Source organism: Anguilla anguilla, chromosome 12 (assembly GCF_013347855.1).
Source record: "Anguilla anguilla isolate fAngAng1 chromosome 12, fAngAng1.pri, whole genome shotgun sequence".
NCBI classification, from domain to species: domain Eukaryota; kingdom Metazoa; phylum Chordata; class Actinopteri; order Anguilliformes; family Anguillidae; genus Anguilla; species Anguilla anguilla.
Window position 1 is genome coordinate 3,172,687 of NC_049212.1, and position 20,019 is coordinate 3,192,705.

General features: G+C 47.2%; 1 protein-coding gene across 1 annotated transcript; it reads left to right on the forward strand.

Moving 5' to 3' along the window:
* Positions 1-1,152: 1,152 nt before the first annotated feature.
* Positions 1,153-18,712, forward strand: shkbp1 (SH3KBP1 binding protein 1). The gene is made up of 18 exons (XM_035383975.1): positions 1,153-1,987; positions 3,631-3,684; positions 4,647-4,692; positions 4,856-4,929; positions 5,278-5,336; positions 6,479-6,559; positions 7,041-7,208; positions 7,544-7,634; positions 8,848-9,038; positions 9,687-9,802; positions 10,402-10,489; positions 12,260-12,376; positions 14,144-14,314; positions 14,965-15,120; positions 15,462-15,558; positions 15,854-16,035; positions 16,482-16,614; positions 17,942-18,712. The coding sequence occupies exons 1-18, from the start codon at positions 1,932-1,934 to the stop codon at positions 18,570-18,572; spliced, it is 2,511 nt and encodes an 836-aa protein (XP_035239866.1). The 5' UTR covers positions 1,153-1,931; the 3' UTR covers positions 18,573-18,712.
* The last annotated feature ends 1,307 nt before the right edge of the window (positions 18,713-20,019 follow it).

The following is a 20,019-nucleotide window of genomic DNA, read 5'->3' on the forward strand; positions in this document are numbered from 1 at the left end:
AATTATCTAATTCTTAACCAATTATCCAATTGGCCAGGTCTAATTAGCTTGACCCAGGGCAGGTATGGCTGCTTAAACCAGCCATCCCCACAGAATTGTTTTAAGAAGTTACATTTCTTTTGATATAAGGGTGAGAAGGAAAAGATTAACTACATTTTGTGCTATGCAAAAGGCCATTGTTACCTCTCGCAAGTGAAGACAGCTGCTCTCATGTCTGTCTCGAGAAGGAGAATTTTTCTTTCCTGCTTACCAATTTGTCATCAGCCACTGTACACATGAGAAGGGCTACTCTGATCTTATTGGCTAGCTGGTGAGATGGAATGCAACCCAGCCCCCAAAACCAATCCTCTTATCATTTACTAAATTCACCAAGAATTTTATTTATTTATTGTGCTATTGATCGAGGACATTATACAAATGCTACAAAATGAAGAAAAAATATTCTTAGTTGATTTATTAATTTTAAGGCCCTCATTTGAGAGTCCTTTTTAAGAGGTAAGATCAATTATTTTTTAAATATTTTTTTTCTTATGATTTGTCAGTTTTTCATACATGGCCACTAACAAGAAGGCTACGGGTTTATGTTTAATACTAGGGAATTTGATATATTGGAAAATTGAATAAGTGATCATTGTGAAAATATGTTGTATATGTCAAATGTGAACATATGTAATCCAAAATATGGAGTTTTATGCAGACATTACAGAATATATTTTTCAATGGCAGTATGCAGGTCTATGAGAGGATACTGATTACCTGACGTAGCAATAATTATATGATACATTTGTACTGAAGCCGTTAAATATATAAAACATAATCCTGGCAACCCTTGAATTGCAAGCAGTGGTGTAGGGGAAAGCCTTGGTTTCCTTCAACCTCACAGACACGTTTGCGTCCCCAGCGGTATGGCATCAGGATTTAAATCACGCTTCCAACAATGCTAACGGATGGCTCTGATTCCGGACGTGGGCTGTTGCTTTGCATTGTCTGTCAATGTGAAATACTCAGCAACCGACTAGTCTATCTCATGCATTGTCTCAGGAAGTGCTATTTAAAATTGCATTTGTTTTGTAAAGCACGGTCCCTTGGCTTTAACTCATTGTGGTTTATTTGTGTTTTCAGCCAAATGTTCTTCCTTAAACATATTTTACAGCAGTGATTCCCAAACTGGTTTTCGTTTTAATCACAATTTCATCACCAGAATTTTAACAAACTGTTATTTTTTCTTAATTACGTGCGTTTCATGTTTAGAGGGATTATTCACCCTCTTACGCCACATTATGAAATGGCTATGAATGCCTTAAATAATAAAATTCCCATGTTCATATTGTGCTTAGAGTTGGGAACCACTGCTTTACAATAACGGCACGCCTCGATTAGTGAACGGCTTCAGTTAAAATATACTGCACTGGCTTTGATGATAACAGAGGCTATTGAGCACCTTAGTTCTGTGTAAGACTACATGATCTCAGTTCATCTGAACAATCAGCTAAAAATATCAAATAATCGATCTGTATTTATTACACGTTAGTTAGTTACACAATCGCGTACGATTCTGTGCAAATTTGTTTTAAAAGAGGAAGTCCTTTTGCAATATGCAAGGAATGACTACTGAATTCTATAACATACAGTCTATGGGAATGACGGAATGACGGACCACCCACTAACAGGAAATGCCAGTCTTAGCTATATTAATTGACAAATGAAAGAACCAGTGAAATGACAGAAACCTTTGCCTGAAGACCAATCAAGAACAAAAAGGAAGCCGTTTAAAAACGAATGTTTCCGGAAGTGGCAAGCCGGAGATGTGAAATGTAGATAATGCACAGCGTGTATAAAGTTTAATATTTTGTCACTGTCCCGACCACCATGGGCTTTTATCGATTTAATATTTAGGAATATATGTGAGGATAATGAACATTGCTTAAGGCATGGCTAACGTGGCAAGGACTGGAGAAATTATTCATCTAAATGTGGGAGGGAAAAGGTAACTTGACTAGCTGTATAAACCTCGATTTGTTACTGGAGCTAGCTAACTGCTAATTTAGCGTTCGTGACTTCTAGCAACATGCTATTTCTTTCAGGTATTATTTCAGTTGGCATTAGTCATTTTTCAGCTGTAGAGTACTTCATTTTGGAGACTAGCACAGTCTAGAGCGGCAGTTGGCAAAATGAAGCCTGTGTGTTATAGCTTGCTAGCTAACTTGGATAAACACAGTGTAAATAAGTTACTTACTTTTCAGGATAAGACCTGGCAGCGTTAGCTAGCTAACATTCTGATTAGATTAGTTATTGGTTATTAGTCTAGTCTAGTTCTCGACTTTTAAAACAAGACGTGATAAAGTTCGCTCATTTTAACTACGTGAAAGTTCTCAAATTGTCTACAACGGGGTGGGGTTGTAGATTGTTTGCTAGCTAACGTTAGTCTGGAAACGACCTGGCCAGCTAGTTATTCCAGCATGCCATGTAACGTCAGGTTAGTGAACGTTAACTGGTAGATGCTGTCCCTTAGCTTGTTTCCGCCCAATTTGGCATCTGCTGCTCGTCATAAATTTTTCAGCCTTCATATTATAACATTGTGTATTTGTCTCGAAGTACTTTTATTTTAAGTTTTTTCTAGGAGTTGTTTTTTAACCCTTGTTTTCAGTTTGGATCAAACTAGCCCGTTTTAACTTTTAGTGAACGAGGAATAACACACTTGAAACATGTATTTCATAATCAGTGACTGAACTAATATAAGTTGTTTTTTCTTGGTTCTTGTTTTGTCTTTGTTGTTTATTATCTGTATTAGCCTTGTCTTTCTATGTGTATGGTTTATTTGAATATTAGATCAAGATGAACCGTAATTTTAAATGTCAGCTAAAAACTGGAAATATCAATAACCTACTGCATGAAAACATTCCTTCATTTTAATTTTTTGCAAATAAACATGATTATCTTTTTCATTAAAATGAATAACACTTTAATTATTAAATGTGTTATAGCAGAGGTAAACCATATATATTGTTTATATTGTCTTGGATCGAGAGACATTGTATAGAGGATTTTTGCAAAGATTTTATTTCTGTATTGCTTTAAATTCTGAATAATGTCCTTGGTATAGTCAGCCCAGGCAAACAGTTTACAGCTGCTAATAAGTAATCACAAGGGTTAAATATCAGATACAGACAGTAAGCTTATTATCTTCAATCAGTTATTAATTTCAGAGAATATAATATTTATGTATTTTTCAATACTTAGCCTAAATGCATGGTTCTGTAACATCTCTGGATTGGCTTTGACTGATTCCTGATTTAGACTCTGCGTTTGAAACTGAAATGGTAACATGTAAATGATTCATTTAAAAAGACGGGTTGAATTATTTACAGTCAGAATGTGGGCCCATGTGGTAGATCTTCATGAGCCCCAAGACTAATTATGGGTTACCGAATCATTATTCAGTTATTTTCACAGGGTTGTGATTCATAACACTAGCCATTCCCATTTGAATTGTCCACAGTGGGCCAGTTTTACAATATTAGCTGTATTGAATTTAATTCCATTTTGAGAGACATGTTCTGTCTGTCCTATAAATGGCCGGGAAATGGTCTGTAAAATATTAATATGTATGCTTTAATATTAATTTTTCAGGTTCAGTACATCAAGGCAGACTCTGACATGGGTTCCAGATTCCTTTTTCTCAAGGTAGGTGTTTGTGTTTGTGTTTGTTCCATTTACTGTTTGCCTTGGGTCTAGAATTACACCAGGAGTGGAGTGGAGCGAAGGCGACACAATGTTTTTCTACGCTCTATGGTCATTATTTAGCCTATACCAAAGGCGTTCTATGGTTCTGCGGTCCACCAGTGTGTTCTTTTGGGCTGCTCAGAAGCTGCCTTTAGAATCATGATTAACCATGCTTGCATATTATTGACAATGAAATAGGATTTTCAGACATAGTTAGTCACATTTTTGAAGTCATGTTAATTTGTGTCATTGTTAACATCACATTTGCTGCTAGCATTTTTGAAACAGCTAAATGTACCTTTTCTCTAGTATTTTTAATGAACAAAACTATTTATCTCGAAGGGTAGTCTATTTTCTGTAGTTTCATGTTTTTTTTTCCACAGTGAAGGAACTAGTTCTTTGTGAAACCACTCTTTCAAAGTCGATTAGCCCTGTTATTGACAAGGTTCAGTGCATCGGCAAAGACTGTTGGGGTGGGCCTTTGGCTTTTCCAGGCCAATGGAAACAGCGATATTTACATCTGACCACCTCTGTTCACTTGGTGATAAAAGATTAGAACGTATATAAATGGTAATGCCTGTATTGGCGAATATAGGAAACATAATTTGCATAGCTTTCCCTGAGAATAGAAAAGGGGTTAGTGCCCTGATATCTGCATTAATTAAAAGGGCTACAGAATAATTTCCCCCCCTATTTTCACTTGTTCAATGTCTCAACATTTTATCATCCAAAAAAGGCTGGATATCTGTCCTTTTTTCTTTCTTACGGGAAATGTCTGGTGTAACCAAGGGGCTTTTGGTTCTCAAGCAGAGCATCAGATGTAACATCGCCTCCTGCTGTGTGGCTCAGTGTAAACGATCATACTGTTTTATTGTGTACTTGTAAATGATCTCTGTTGATCTTGTTTTTTTTTTGCGCACCAGCCTTCTAAGTGGCCGGATTTCCACACTGAAGGATGAAACGGGAGCCGTAAGTTGCTGAATCAAAATCTGGAAAATTCAAATATGATCCTACAATTTTTATTTATTCACTTTTCAGCTTTCAGTTTTGTAAGTACAGTTGACATTGTTATGGTCTTGGGCCTGTTCTGAGAATATTTGCCGCTTCTTTTTTCACCTTTTGTCTACCCCAGATTTTCATAGATCGAGATCCGACGCTTTTCACCCCGATCCTCAACTTCCTTCGCACCAAAGAACTGCACCCCAGGTACGTCTGCGCCAGTGTTGCGTTACAAAATAACGTATAAATGTGTGGGTTCTGTGTTCTGTGCCCTGGTGGAGCCCAGCATAGCAGTAGCACTGCTTTAATGAGGTTAACTGCCTGCATCCCCGCATTTCTGAACCATGGCTTTGGTCATGAGTTTGTGGTCGGGTCTTGGACCGTGTCCTTGTGATCAGTAATGATTGGCTGCTATTTCATTGCGTTGTAGAGGAGCCGTAAGTGAGGAGCCTCAGGACCCCACATTAAATCATTTGACACTCCGTTTACAGTCAGTCTGCTTTAGCCCCACTCACAGCCGGTTTGTGACTCCACTAAATTTATCTCCCTGAACAGGTCTGTCAATGTGCACCTGCTGATGCACGAAGCTGAGTTCTATGGCATCGCTCCATTAGGTACGGCCTGGTTGCTCACCCGCCGCGCGAGACACAAGACTGGGGAGGGACGGAGGGGAGGGGCCATTTCATGCCTTGGGGCTGAAGTATGTGAGGGACAGGGTGCTGGGTGGCTCATCCTGTTAAGGCTCTGTTCTGGTTAAGGCAGTGTTGTAGTTAAGGCTCTGTGGTAGTTAAGGCTCTGTTCTGGTTAAGGTACTGTTCTGGTTAAGACACTGTTGTAGTTAAGGCACTGTTCTGGTTAAGGCAGTGTTGTAGTTAAGGCACTGTTCTGGTTAAGGCAGTGTTGTAGTTAAGGCACTGTTCTGGTTAAGGCAGTGTTGTAGTTAAGGCACTGTTCTGGTTAAGGCAGTGTTGTAGTTAAGGCACTGTTCTGGTTAAGGCAGTGTTGTAGTTAAGACACTTCTGGTTAAGGCACTGTTCTGGTTAAGGCTCTGTGGTAGTTAAGGCACTGTTGTAGTTAAGGTACTGTTCTGGTTAAGGCACTGTGGTAGTTAAGACACTGTTGTAGTTAAGGCACTGTTCTGGTTAAGGCAGTGTTGTAGTTAAGGCACTGTTGTAGTTAAGGCTATGTGGTAGTTAAGGCACTGTTGTAGTTAAGGCACTGTTCTGGTTAAGGCACTGTTCTGGTTAAGACACTGTTGTAGTTAAGGCACTGTTCATGGATGAGCCTCACAGCCTGATGTAAAATCTGGACCGTGCTTGTGCTTACTGTGGACGGCAGCCCTTCAGGGGTTCGCCCAGGAGAGGGAGGCTGTGTGTGAAGACTCCTCCTCCCCCTCACGTCTGTGTGAGTCTGACTTGTTGACTGGTGTGATGAGGAGCTGCAGCTGAAATCATGTGCGTCTCAGAAGAATGGATGCCTGTCTTCACCCCAGCCGAATCAGCGCATGATCAGCCTTGCAGCTTAGAGTATGTCTGTGCGTTCTGCTCTGGATGAAGGCATTTAAAAGTGTGTTGTTGCACTGCCTTGGTTTGGGGGCAACGGTTGTTCTACCAGCCATGTGTCGTTCTACACTTTAATCAGTGTAGATGTTTCATTGATCCTCGGCTTTCACTGTGAAAGTTTGAGAGGGTCCGCCCCCTGCTGGTAAGCCCTAAACCATGCGGGTAAAAAGTGTCTCCGTCCTTTACTTCTGCAGTTCGGAAGCTGCAGCTCTGTGATGAACTTGACCGCTCCTCCTGTGGGTCCGTCCTCTTCAACGGTTACCTCCCCCCGCCAGGTGAGCCGCCAGACACCGCGTCAGTAATCCAGCAGCGCGTCCACATGCCGTCTGTACTGCAGGCTATCTGTATATCACCTATGCTGAATGAAGAAAGCTATCATTTAGCACCCAGGCTATCTGTACATCGTCTACGCTGAATGAAGAAAGCCATCATTTAGCAATCAGGCGATGTGTAGATCATCTACGCTGAATGGAGAAGGTGCTCATTGAGATGCTGATGTGTATGGGATCTGTGCTCTGTGGAGAAAGCGATCCGTAACCTGTGCCAGCCCGTCCGCGTGTGATGTGAATCGCCGAGCGAGGCTGCAGGTGTCGGTCGTGCGAATGGCTGAGAGCGCAGCGAAGCGTGTCTGCGTTTGCTGCGTTGTGCTCCGTCATGTCGTGTGGTGCTAACGCGCCGATGGAGCCGCGCTGGGGCTGGCAGGTGGAGTCCGCCGGGTCGAAGGGTGCGCTCTAACGCCCCCCTGTGGCCCTACAGTCTACCCGCAGAAGAAGAGGAACCGGCACAGCGTCCCGGGGCCGCAGTACATGACCGGGCGCTCGGGCCCCATGGAGAGGGCGCCGGTGAGGCGGAGCAACACCATGCCACCCAACCTGGGCAACGCTGGCATCCTGGGCAAAGTGCTGGTGGAGGAAAGGCCCTCTGGTAAGGACAGCCCTTACCCTGGGGCATCTAGAGTACTACAGCCCTTACCCTGGGGCATCTAGAGTACTACAGCCCTTATCCTGGGGCATCTAGAGTACTACAGCCCTTACCCTGGGGCATCTAGAGTACTACAGCCCTTACCCTGGGGCATCTAGAGTACTACAGCCCTTACCCTGGGGCATCTAGAGTATTACAGCCCTTACCCTGGGGTATCTAGAGTACTACAGCCCTTACCCTGGGGCATCTAGAGTACTACAGCCCTTACCCTGGGGCATATCCAGCTGTGCTTCTGTGATAGCTTGCTGATAATACGATGCCTGTTTTCCTCTTCCCAGGGCAAGCGGGTGATCCAGGTATGGTCCGCATCATATGCGGTCACCACAACTGGATCGCCGTGGCCTACGCCCAGTTTGTGGTCTGCTACAGGTGAGGAACCGGGCCGCCGCTCTGCTCTGCCGTCCCTGCGTTGGTAAAGACAGGGTGAGCTGCTCGTTGAGTCTGTCACTGCCGCAGTGCCTATCGGAGATTGCCCGGTGTGGTTGTGGTTTCTCCTTGCGTTGGTAAAGACAGGGTGAGCTGCTCGTTGAGTCAGGCATTGCCGCAGTGACAATCAGAGATTGCCCGGTGTGGTTGTGGTTTTGCCCTGCGTTGGTAAAGACAGGGTGAGCTGCTCGTTGAGTCTGTCACTGCGGCAGTGCCTATTGGAGATTGCCCGGTGTGGTTGTGGTTTTGGGCATGGTGCTCTGCCCAAAGCAGTGCTGTAGTGCAGGGGTGGGCAAGTTCAGTCCTGACTGGCGTGTGTATGCAGTTTTTCATTTCCACAAATTGCCCTGGCTAAATGAGCCGATTGGCTGTATATGCCAACTTGTAGATAAGATCACAGTAAAATGTTTCTTATCAGGACTCAGGAGACTCAGTTTTCGGCTGTCGTTCATGCGCTTATCAAGAAGTGTAGCTAAAATGTCAGACGGCGTAATCGTTTGGGCTAATTAAGTAATTAAGGCTAGAAACGGGTACAGCCTTCATTGGCCAACTCTGCTATAGAGACATTAAATAGTAGAGCAGGGTAATAATGATCGAAAAGACTTTCTGACAGACAGACAGACAGACAGACATACTTCCTGACATACAGACAGACAGACAGACAGACAGACACACTTCCTGATAGGCAGACATACTTCCTGACTGACAGACAGACGGACACACTTCCTGACAGACAGGCAGACATACTTCCTGACATACAGACAGACAGACAGACAGACAGACAGACTTCCTGACAGACAGGTAGACCCATTTCCTGATATACAGACAGACTGACAGACAGACACACTTCCTGACAGACAGGCAGACCCACTTCCTGACAGACAGACAGACTGACAGACAGACTTCCTGACAGACAGACTCACTTCCTGACATACAGACAGACTGACAGACAGACGCACTTCCTGACAGACAGACACACTTCCTGACAGACAGACAGACTGACAGACGGACAGACTCACTTCCTGAAATACAGACAGACGGACAGACACACTTCCTGACAGACAGACAGATTGACAGACAAACGGCCTGTCCTGCTGCATTGCTGCTGTAACATATCTGAGAGGACCGCTGTCCTTCTGTCTGTCCCGGTTGCCAGGGTGAAGGAGTCCTCGGGCTGGCAGCAGGTCTTCACCAGCCCGCGGCTGGACTGGGTGATCGACAGGGTGGCGCTCAACGCCAAGGTGATGGGGGGCTCCCTGGGGGACAACGACAAGATGGTGGCGGTGGCCTCGGGCACGGAGATCATCCTGTGGGCCATCTGCCCCGACGGCAACGGCAGCGAAATCGGTGAGTGCGACCGGTGAAGGTCCCGCATATCAAGCGTAGCATCGGCAGCTAGCATCATACGCTAAATTTAATGCTTATCATCCAGCGTAAGGTCAGCTGAATGCATCGACAGCTAGCGTCGTACGCTAAATTTAATGCTTATCATCCAGCGTAAGGTCAGCTGAATGCATCGACAGCTAGCGTCGTACGCTAAATTTAATGCTTATCATCCAGCGTAAGGTCAGCTGAATGCATCGACAGCTAGCGTCGTACGCTAAATTTAATGCTTATCGACCAGCGTAAGGTCAGCTGAATGCATCGACAGCTAGCGTCGTACGCTAAATTTAATGCTTATCGACCAGCGTAAGGTCAGCTGAATGCATCGACAGCTAGCGTCGTGAGCTAAATTTAATGCTTATCGACCAGTCTTTGAGTAAATATGGAATATTCATTATTTGTAATGTGAAACTTTTTAAATGATATATATTTACTGAGGACGGTTAAGAGGGTAAAATTGGTAAATTTCAAGAATTACGATTGTGGTTGGAAGTAAAAAGGCATCGATGGGGGACCCCAGGACCAGGGTTGGGAACCCCTATATCGGCGAGGAGGTGGAAGCTAGTTTATTCTGCTGTGTGCTTCTTTGAGTGACACCATTGTGGTTCCCAGGCGTCTTCAGTCTGAACGTCCCTGTAGAAGCTCTCTTCTTCGTCGGCAACCAGCTGATCGCCACCAGCCACACAGGAAAAGTGGGCGTGTGGAACGCTGTGACCAAACACTGGCAGGTGAGGCTGTCTTTACTGCAGCTCCCCTCGTGGCTAGGAAGACCGATAAATCAGTGACAGATTGCAGGGGGGTGGAGAATTTGACTGTTTCAGACACGTGGGAAAATGTATTGATGTGCTGTTTTTTGTGGTTTTCTTTAGCTACGATATAGGCTAGTCAGTGATGGTAGAACGGGGCATCGTGAAGCAAAAAAAAAAATGGCCAGAACTTTTATAAAGCTTTTACTGACTAAGTGATTGAACAAATTCTTGCGCTTTGCTGTGAAGAGAAAAGTCTTCTGATTGGTTCAAACTAAAGGTGCACAATATGGAAATTCTGTGGCTAATATCAATAACCGACATTTGACTGTTGGTCATTAATCTTATGGGCCAATAGTGATTACTATTTAAGCTAATATTGGCCGATACCAATATGACTTCAATATTATTTGCATCTCTTGTTTAAGCAAATGATGGACAACTCCTTATAGCCCCTCCCATTACAGAGTTCATGAAGCCTTGCTCTCCCATCACTGGTTGACTGTTGAGAACCTTGGGAGGCTGTGTTCTGCCTGGATTAATGTCCTTATTTGGACTTCCTGTTTCCTCCCTGCTGCCAGAACCAGGATGTGGTTCCCATTAACAGCTACGACACGGCCGGGTCCTTCCTGCTGCTCGGGTGCAATAACGGCTCCATATACTACATCGGTGAGTACCTGAGTGAAGGTGCTTCTCAGCTGGGCTCCTGCAGGGGCGGATGCTTTACTGCAGTGTGTGCTGATTGACCTCAGCTTCTGAGATTCATGAATTTAGTTCCCAGCCATCTTGGGTCTGTTGCCTTTTAAGTGCATGGGTTTTACAGCGGTGTGTGCTGATTGACCCCAGCTTCTGAGATTCATGAATCCAGTTCACAGCCATCTTGGTTCTGTTGCCTTTTAAATGGGTTTCACTGCAGTGTTTGCGCCTTCACTCCAGCTACCTTCACTTGTAAATCTAGTTGACCGACATCTTGGATGCCTTTCAGGTTTATATAATGTTGCAGGTGGTGCCGTTTCCTCATGTTCTTATCATACGTCTGCATTGCTTGTTCTATACCTTTTTAGGGCTTTCAAGTTATAAACACATATATACGGTCACCGGCCACTTTATTAAGTACACATTGCTAGTACCGGGTTGGCTTCTGCTTCTGTAGCCCATCTACTTCAAGGTTCGACATGTTGTGCGTTCAGAGATGCTCTTCTGTATACCTCGGTTGTAAAGAGTGGTTATTTGAGTTACTGTTGCCTAGGGCTGGGCGATATGGACAAAATCAAATTTTTTGACAAAATACCTCGATATCGATATTGTGATGATATTGTGGGGATGACTATTGGTACTTTCACAAAATTACACAATGAGATTTTTGATAAATAATCATCAGTAATGCCTATGTAATAACTAAGTGGGTAAAGGCAAATAATAGAACAACTAGGACAGTCAGGTAAGTTCAGAAAATTACATCACTTTACTGTAATGCTGCCTTTAAAACCAGGTGAAGACAACACTTACGCCATATCACGATGTACAAACTCCCAGACGATATGTAGTCTCATATCACGATATTGATATAATATGGATATATTGCCCAGCCCTACTGTTGCCTTTCTATCAGCTCGAACCAATCTGGGCTTTCTCCTCAGACCTCTGCCATCAACAAGGCATTTTCGCCGAGAGAACTGCCGCTCACTGGATATTTTCTCTCTTTCGGACCATTCTCTGTAAACCCTAGAGATGGTTGTGTGTGAAAATCCCAGTCGATCAGCAGTTTCTGAAATAGTCAAACCAGCCCGTCTGGCACCAACACCCATGCCACGTTCAAAATCACTTAAATCACCTTTCTTCCCCATTCTGATGCTTGGTTTGAACTTCAGCAGATCGTCTTGACCATGTCTACATGCCTAAATGCATTGAGTTACTGCCACGTGATTGGCTGATTAGATATTTGCGTTAACGTGCAGTTGAACAGGTGTACTTAATAAAGTGGCCAGTGAGTATACATTTAGCATATGAACAATATTCCACCTCAGTGCTGAGGAACTTATTAAGGACCATAAAATTGGGTCAGGCCGCTAAGCACATAAAAGGCTTTCATGTCCTGACCTGAACCAGGGTGTATGTGAGGTTGTGCCTGCTGTTGTCACTGTGATGTCATTCTGCTCTGACCTTGTGATCACACCATGGCCACTCCCCTTGCCCCAGTGTCTGTACCATCCCACATTTCCTCTCTGGGTTCTTTAGCTGAGCAAGTAGCCCACTTGAATGTGGAACTGATGCATTTTAGACTTTGTTGCAGTGCTCATTCAACGGTTGAGACACCTAAAAGGTGGTCCTACATGAACAGAGTAGAGCTCGGGAACAGCATTACTGGTTTCCACAGCTCTGGGTTTACTCTGGGAACCCTCCAGCCGTTGTAAAGGAGTGGTCCGTTTTTTTCCCCAGACGTACAGAAGTTCCCGTTGAGGATGAAGGACAATGACCTCCTGGTGACAGAGCTGTACCGAGACCCCTCTGAAGATGCCATCACTGCCCTCAGCGTCTACCTCACGCCCAAAACAAGTATGGATGCCCTGCTCTCGCTTTTTAGAGGCCCTACCCTCCCTCTTTAGGGACATTCTCAGGACTCTTCCCCTGAAAAGATTTAACGGTTTATCTTGTAACTATAAGTCTTATTGTACCACTTAGTGTACTGTGTGTTCATACAGAAACTGACATAATGAGAAATATCTCTTGCAAATCATACAGTTTTCCATGCAATCTCATACAAACCCCAGTGAAATGCTTTGCTGGTAAGATGGATGGGGGAAATGACATCAGATAGAACAGATCAGACTCTTTGATAGAGAAGGTAGTGTGTGCTCCTGTGTGTTCCTGGTTGGGTTTGATTGATAGAGATCGTAGCGTGCGCTCCTGTGTGTTCCTGGTTGGGTTTTATAGAGAAGGTAGCGTGTGCTCCTGTGTGTTCCTGGTTGGGTTTGATAGAGAAGGTAGTGTGTGCTCCTGTGTGTTCCTGGTTGGGTTTGATAGAGAAGGTAGTGTGCGCTCCTGTGCGTTCCTGGTTGGGTTTGATTGATAGAGTAGGTAGCGTGTGCTCCTGTGTGTTCCTGGTTGGGTTTGATAGAGAAGGGAGTGTGCGCTCCTGTGTGTTCCTGGTTGGGTTTTATAGAGAAGGTAGCGTGTGCTCCTGTGTGTTCCTGGTTGGGTTTGATAGAGAAGGTAGCGTGCGCTCCTGTGTGTTCCTGGTTGGGTTTGATAGAGAAGGTAGCGTGTGCTCCTGTGTGTTCCTGGTTGGGTTTGATAGAGAAGGTAGCGTGTGCTCCTGTGTGTTCCTGGTTGGGTTTGATTGATAGAGATCGTAGCGTGCGCTCCTGTGTGTTCCTGGTTGGGTTTGATAGAGAAGGTAGCGTGCGCTCCTGTGTGTTCCTGGTTGGGTTTGATTGATAGAGAAGGTAGCGTGCGCTCCTGTGTGTTCCTGGTTGGGTTTGATAGAGAAGGTAGCGTGCGCTCCTCTGTGTTCCTGGTTGGGTTTGATAGAGATCGTAGCGTGCGCTCCTGTGTGTTCCTGGTTGGGTTTTATAGAGAAGGTAGCGTGTGCTCCTGTGCGTTCCTGGTTGGGTTTTATAGAAAAGGTAGCGTGCGCTCCTGTGTGTTCCTGGTTGGGTTTGATAGAGAAGGTAGCGTGCGCTCCTGTGTGTTCCTGGTTGGGTTTGATAGAGAAGGTAGCGTGCGCTCCTCTGTGTTCCTGGTTGGGTTTGATAGAGATCGTAGCGTGCGCTCCTGTGTGTTCCTGGTTGGGTTTTATAGAGAAGGTAGTGTGTGCTCCTGTGTGTTCCTGGTTGGGTTTGATTGATAGAGAAGGTAGCGTGCGCTCCTGTGTGTTCCTGGTTGGGTTTGATAGAGCAGGTAGCGTGTGCTCCTGTGTGTTCCTGTTTGGGTTTGATAGAGAAGGTAGCGTGCGCTCCTGTGTGTTTCTGGTTGGGTTTGATAGAGAAGGTAGCGTGTGCTCTGTGTGTTCCTGGTTGGGTTTGATAGAGAAGGTAGCGTGCGCTCCTGTGCGTTCCTGGTTGGGTTTGATAGAGAAGGTAGCGTGCGCTCCTGTGTGTTCCTGGTTGGGTTTGATAGAGAAGGGAGTGTGCGCTCCTGTGTGTTCCTGGTTGGGTTTGATTGATAGAGAAGGGAGTGTGCGCTCCTGTGTGTTCCTGGTTGGGTTTGATAGAGAAGGTAGCGTGCGCTCCTGTGTGTTCCTGGTTGGGTTTGATTGATAGAGAAGGTAGCGTGCGCTCCTGTGCGTTCCTGGTTGGGTTTGATCGGGGCTCGTTTGCTCAGGTGACAGTGGGAACTGGATCGAGATCGCCTACGGGACCAGCTCCGGCACCGTGCGGGTCATAGTCCAGCACCCCGAAACGGTGGGCTCCGGTCCGCAGCTCTTCCAGACCTTCTCTGTCCACCGCAGCCCCGTCACCAAGATCATGCTGTCTGAGAAACACCTCACCTCGGGTAGGCTGCTCAGCTCTGACCCTCTCTGAGTTGCTTTAGGCTCTGCTCTACATTGAAGGCTAGTGTGGATCCCAGTGTGTGTGTGTGTGTGTGTGTGTGTGTGTGTGTGTGTGTGTGTGTGTGTAGTAATGCCAGTGTGGATCCCAGTGTGTGCGTGTGCATGTGTGTGTGTGTGTGTGTGTGCGTATGCGTGTGTCTGTGTGTGTGTAGTAATGCTAGTGTGGATCCCAGTGTGTGCGTGTGTGTGTAGTAATGCTAGTGTATGTCCCAGTGTGTGTGCGTGTGTGTGTGTGTGTGTGTGTAGTAATGCTAGTGTATGTCCCTGTGTGTGTGTGTGTGTGTGTGTGTGTGTGTGTGTGTGTAGTAATGCTAGTTTTTGTCCCCAGTCTGTTTGCAGTAATGCTAGTTTTTGTCCCCAGTCTGTTTGCAGTAATGCTAGTTTTTGTCCCCAGTCTGTTTGCAGTAATGCTAGTTTTTGACCCCAGTCTGTTTGCAGTAATGCTAGTTTTTGTCCCCAGTCTGTTTGCAGTAATGCTAGTTTTTGTCCCCAGTCTGTTTGCAGTAATGCTAGTTTTTGTCCCCAGTCTGTGTGCAGTAATGCTAGTTTTTGTCCCCAGTCTGTGTGCAGTAATGCTAGTTTTTGTCCCCAGTCTGTGCGGACAACAACCATGTGCGCACCTGGACTGTGACTCGCTTCCGGGGCATGATCTCCACGCAGCCCGGCTCCACCCCGCTCAACTCCTTCAAAATCCTGTCCCTGGAGGACATAGATGGGCACGGGGGATGCAGCGCGGGAACGGAGATCGGTGAGTCAGACCCTGGAGTGAATCTGTGAGTCCTCTGCGTGAATCAGTCTGTGTACTGGGCCCTCTGAGTGAATCAGACTCTGAGTCTATGTACCTGGTCCTCTGAGTGAATCAGACTCTGAGCCTGTGTACCGGGTCCTCTGAGTGAATCAGACTCTGAGCCTGTGTATCGGGTTAGGGTTAGATTCTGAATCTGAGTCGGGGCCCTGTACCCTACTGCCTTTAGCTCAAATACTGCTGCTGCTGCTGCTGCTGATGATGATGAATATGATTGGACATGCCCAATGGGGAGAAATGGGGAAGAGTGATAATAATTATTGAATGGCCTCTCTCCACTCCAGGACCATACGGTGAGAGGGACGACCAGCAGGTGTTCATCCAGAGAGTGGTCCCAGACACAGACAAGGTCTACGTACGCCTCTCCTCCAATGGGAAAAGGTAGGCGGGCTCTATTCAGCATGCATTGTATTTATATATGGAGTTTGTTCCTCTGATTTAATTGAAATGAGAGCATTTACATTTAAGTTGTTGTGTGAATATTTTTATCTTGAAATTCTACCACATCATATACATCCATACTGAAATGGTTTGAAATTCCTCCGTCCGAATGCTAATCCTCCTTAATGCCGGTAAATCGTTGAATCTCTGAAGTTATAAATGTAGTTAATACCTTATAGCTGAGCTCAGCAGTTGGCGTTTAAGCGTTTTTTCCTCCTGGCGCCCCCTTTGGCAGGCTGTGTGAAGTGCGCTCTGTGGACGGCACCTCCATCACGGCGTTCGTGGTGCACGAGTGCGAGGGCTCCAGTCGAATCGGCTCCCGGCCGCGCCGCTACCTCTTCACGGGACACGGCAACGGCAGCATCCAGATGTGGGACCTCACCACCGCCATGGAAATTGCCGGAAAAGTGGACGCAGGTGGGACGGAAAACCGCGTTTTGGCAGAATCGACTGCCTGCCTGGATTGGTTGGATTAATGTTACTGCACTGTTCAAGTTGTGGGTGTCTGTCGTTTGCAGTGCATCAGCTATGGTAAACATTAATGATTTTTTAATGTGATAAAGATTTTTTTTAAATCAGCAAAATATCTCATTACCTGTATACTTTCAAAAACTGGAAAAGGAACTTAGTCATAAGAATAATGGGGAAAAATCCAAACGATTTGTGGTGAAAAATCAGGCCCAGAATGATAAGTTTCCGTGCAAATGATTATATTACTCTGACCAAGCGGTATTTTTTTAACAAGCTATACAACCTGAAGGCAGTCTGAATTGGAGAGACCTTATCTAATGAGGGAGGTGTCCTTGCTGTAAGACCTCCTGTCCACTGGCTGGTGCTGAAGTGCTGTGTTTGTCCCCCTGCAGCTGTGGGCGGGCCCACGGAGGAAGAGCTGCTGGAGCTCCTGGACCAGTGTGACCTGGCGCTGACCCGCACCCCTGACATGAGTCCCGCCGCCTCCTTCACCCACTCCAGCACCCCCGGCAACTCCATGTGCAGGTACCCCTCCCCCGAACCCCAAAAACCACGCACCCTCAGGTCCAGAGCTCACTCCTCATTGGTTACACACCTTCGCTCTCCAACGGTCTGGTCAAGTGGTCAGGATAGGGCTACTCAGTGGCTCATCCTGTTAAGGCTCTGTTTCAGTGTGTGGATGAGCCCCATGTTCTGGCATCTGGTAATGCACTGTTCCAGTGTGTGGATGGGTCCCATAGTCTGGTATCCGTTACTGCTCTGTTCCAGCGTGTGGATGGGCCCCAGGGTCTGGTATCTGTTAAGGCTCTGTTCCAGTGTGTGGATGGGCCCCAAGGTCTGGTATCTGTTAAGGCTCTATTCCAGTGTGTGGATGGGTCCCAAAGTCTGGTATCTGTTACTGCTCTGTTCCAGTGTGTGGATGGGCCCCATGGTCTGGTATCTGTTAAGGCTCTGTTCCATTTTGTGGATGGGCCCCATGGCCTGTTATCTGTTAAGGCTCTGTTCCAGTGTGTGGATGGGCCCCATGGTCTGGTCTGTGTAAAATTGTGGTTGAGGAGGAATAATGGTCTGGGGCTGTTTTGCATGGTTTGTGCTGGGCCCTTAGTTCCAGTGAAGTCAAATACCAATACCATCACATTTTAGATGATTCTGTTCTTCCAACTTTGTGGCAACAGTTTGGGGAAAGCCCTTTACTTTTTGCACAAAACCATAAAGAAAGGGTTTGCCGAGTTTGGTGGGGAAGAAATTGACTAGCCTGCTCAGAGCCCCGACCTCTACCCCATTAGACACTTTTATGATCAGTTGGAAGGCTAATTGCAAGCCAGGCCTAATTGCCCAATCAATGTCCGAACTCACTTCCCAGAACAGTGAAGGGTGTTATAACCACAAAAGGGCGACCAACTCCTATATTAATGATACTATTCACTGAGGTTTTTAAATCGCTATAAGCACATTATATTATATTCCCATGATACTCCATGCCATCAGATATAGCCAGTTCTCTTTAATTAGGCGAATAATAACATCATTTTTATTTGCATTGCAAAATTGTGCACATTTATTTGCATTATTTGTAATTGTGGATACGTGTACTCTTCGTTCTCCACACTCACACAGAATATTCATGGCAAAGATCTGCATTGCAGATGTTTTCATTCAGATGATCTTTAAGCACAGGTTTTGTTAGATATCCTTTATTGCAGGTTGTGCTCAAAGCTAACGTGGTAGTTAACGGAGTGGTGTATTTGTTTTGCGATTAAAACAGATGTTTCTAAATGAGCTATTTTAATGAGTGTCGGTTGATGGTGTTAAATGGTGTCCCGTCGCCCCCTGTCTCTTTCCCTCACTGCAGCTTGCAGTCGCAGACGAACGAGCCGACTTTGCGGGACAAGGGTGCGAGGAGTTTAGGGCCCTTCATGGGCAGCCTGCCTCGCCCGGCCCCGTCGGGTCCGTTCGGCCGGCCCCGGGAGGGGCCCGTCTCCGGGGCGATGGGGGGGCTGTCCCACCACCCCCACCACCTGGGCCTGAGCCAGGTGTCGCTGAGCAGCGCGGGCAGCCCCCGCCCGTCCCGGGGCGGCCCCCCCGACTCGCTGCGCAGGGGCAGCTTCGTGGAGCGGTGCCAGGAGCTGGCCAAGAGCTCGGAGCCCGAGGGGGGGCGGCGCAGCCTGGCCGTGTGCAGCGAGCTGGAGGCGCGCCTGGGCTTCCGGACGTCCTCCTCCTCCTCCTCCTTCTCCCCCGCCTCCTTCTTCCCCGCCGCGGCCACCGCCCCCTCCCTGCGCAGGGCCCCGCCCCCCTCGCCCAGCCCTGCCCTCGCCCCCAGCCCCGCCCCGGCCGCCCGCGCCCAGCCAGCCTCCGCCCAGCCAGCCTCCTCCCCGTCGGCCGAGGCCGCGCCCACAGATGCTGCCTCCAGCCCCGCCCCCGAGAGCCCCGCCTCCCCGGCCTCCACCAGCCCCAAGCCCCGCATGAACGAGACCAGCTTCTGATTGGCTGTTCTGGCTGCTGAGGCGTTAGACACAGGGATGGAGACGTTGCTCTCCTGGATGAATGTGGGCGGGATGTGTTATGAATATGGGCGGGGTGTGTTATGAATATGGGCGGGATGTGTTATGAATATGGGCGGGGTGTATTATGAATGTGGGCGGGGTGTGTTATGAATATGGGCGGGATGTGTTATGAATATGGGCGGGGTGTATTATGAATGTGGGCGGGGTGTGTTGTGAATATGGGCGGGATGTGTTATGAATATGGGCGGGGTGTGTTGTGAGTGTGGGCGGGGTGTGTTGTGAATGTGGGCGGGGTGTGTTGTGAGTGTGGGCGGGGTGTGTTGTGAGTGTGGGCAGGGTGTGTTGTGAGTGTGGGCAGGGTGTGTTGTGAGTGTGGGCGGGGTGTGTTATGCATGTGGGCGGGGTGTGTTGGCAGTTCCTGATGGAGACCATTCCTTAACAGTGAGTCTTCTGTGACCCGCAGCCCGGGCAGGGCTGACCTTCCAGCCGCTCTCTCTGAGTCCTGAGTGTCCTGTTTCAGCTCCTGATGCTGAAGGGCTGACTCTGCGTCAGGGGCCATCCTCACTGCCCTTCCTGTGCCCATCCTCACTGCCCTCCCTGTGCCCATCCTCACTGCCCTCCCTGTGCCCATCCTCACTGCCCTTCCTGTGCCCATCCTCACTGCCTGTCCTGTGCCCATCCTTACTGCCCAACCTGTGCCCATCCTCTGTCCTCCCTGTGCCCATCCTCACTGCCCGTCCTGTGCCCATCCTAACTGCCCGTCCTGTGCCCATCCTCACTGCCCGTCCTGTGCCCATCCTCACTGCCCTTCCTGTGCCCATCCTCACTGCCCGTCCTGTGCCCATCCTCACTGCCCGTCCTGTGCCCATCCTCTCTGTCCTCCCTGTGCCCATCCTCTCTGTCCTCCCTGTGCCCATCCTCACTGCCTGTCCTGTGCCCATCCTCTCTGTCCTCCCTGTGCCCATCCTCACTGCCCGTCCTGTGCCCATACTCACTGCCCGTCCTTTTGGTGGCAACAGCACGTTTGACTCAAAGCTGGTCTGTGGATGTGTTCTGCAATGCGAGGTGAACTGTGCAGGAGGGTGCAGTCTGTCCTGTATCTCCTCATCTGTATAGGGGCATAATCAGTCTGCAAAAAATGTTTTATTTCCAAGAAATATGTCCTGCCGTATTTTCCTTTTAAAGTAACTAACATTGTTTTTTATTCTGCAAAAAAAAAATCTTAATATTTAAAGAGAAGTGATTTTGGACAGAAAGGAAAGGTTTTGAATGAAATATTTAAGGTTTATTTGAAGACGTGAATTTGAGACCGTGGCTGAGTAGGCTCTGTCAATGCATGACTCGTATTCAAGTGCACTTCGACTGAGCCGGAACAGCGTCTGCTGCCACTGTCGCCATTTCGGGCCTAAATGACATCATTCCATCC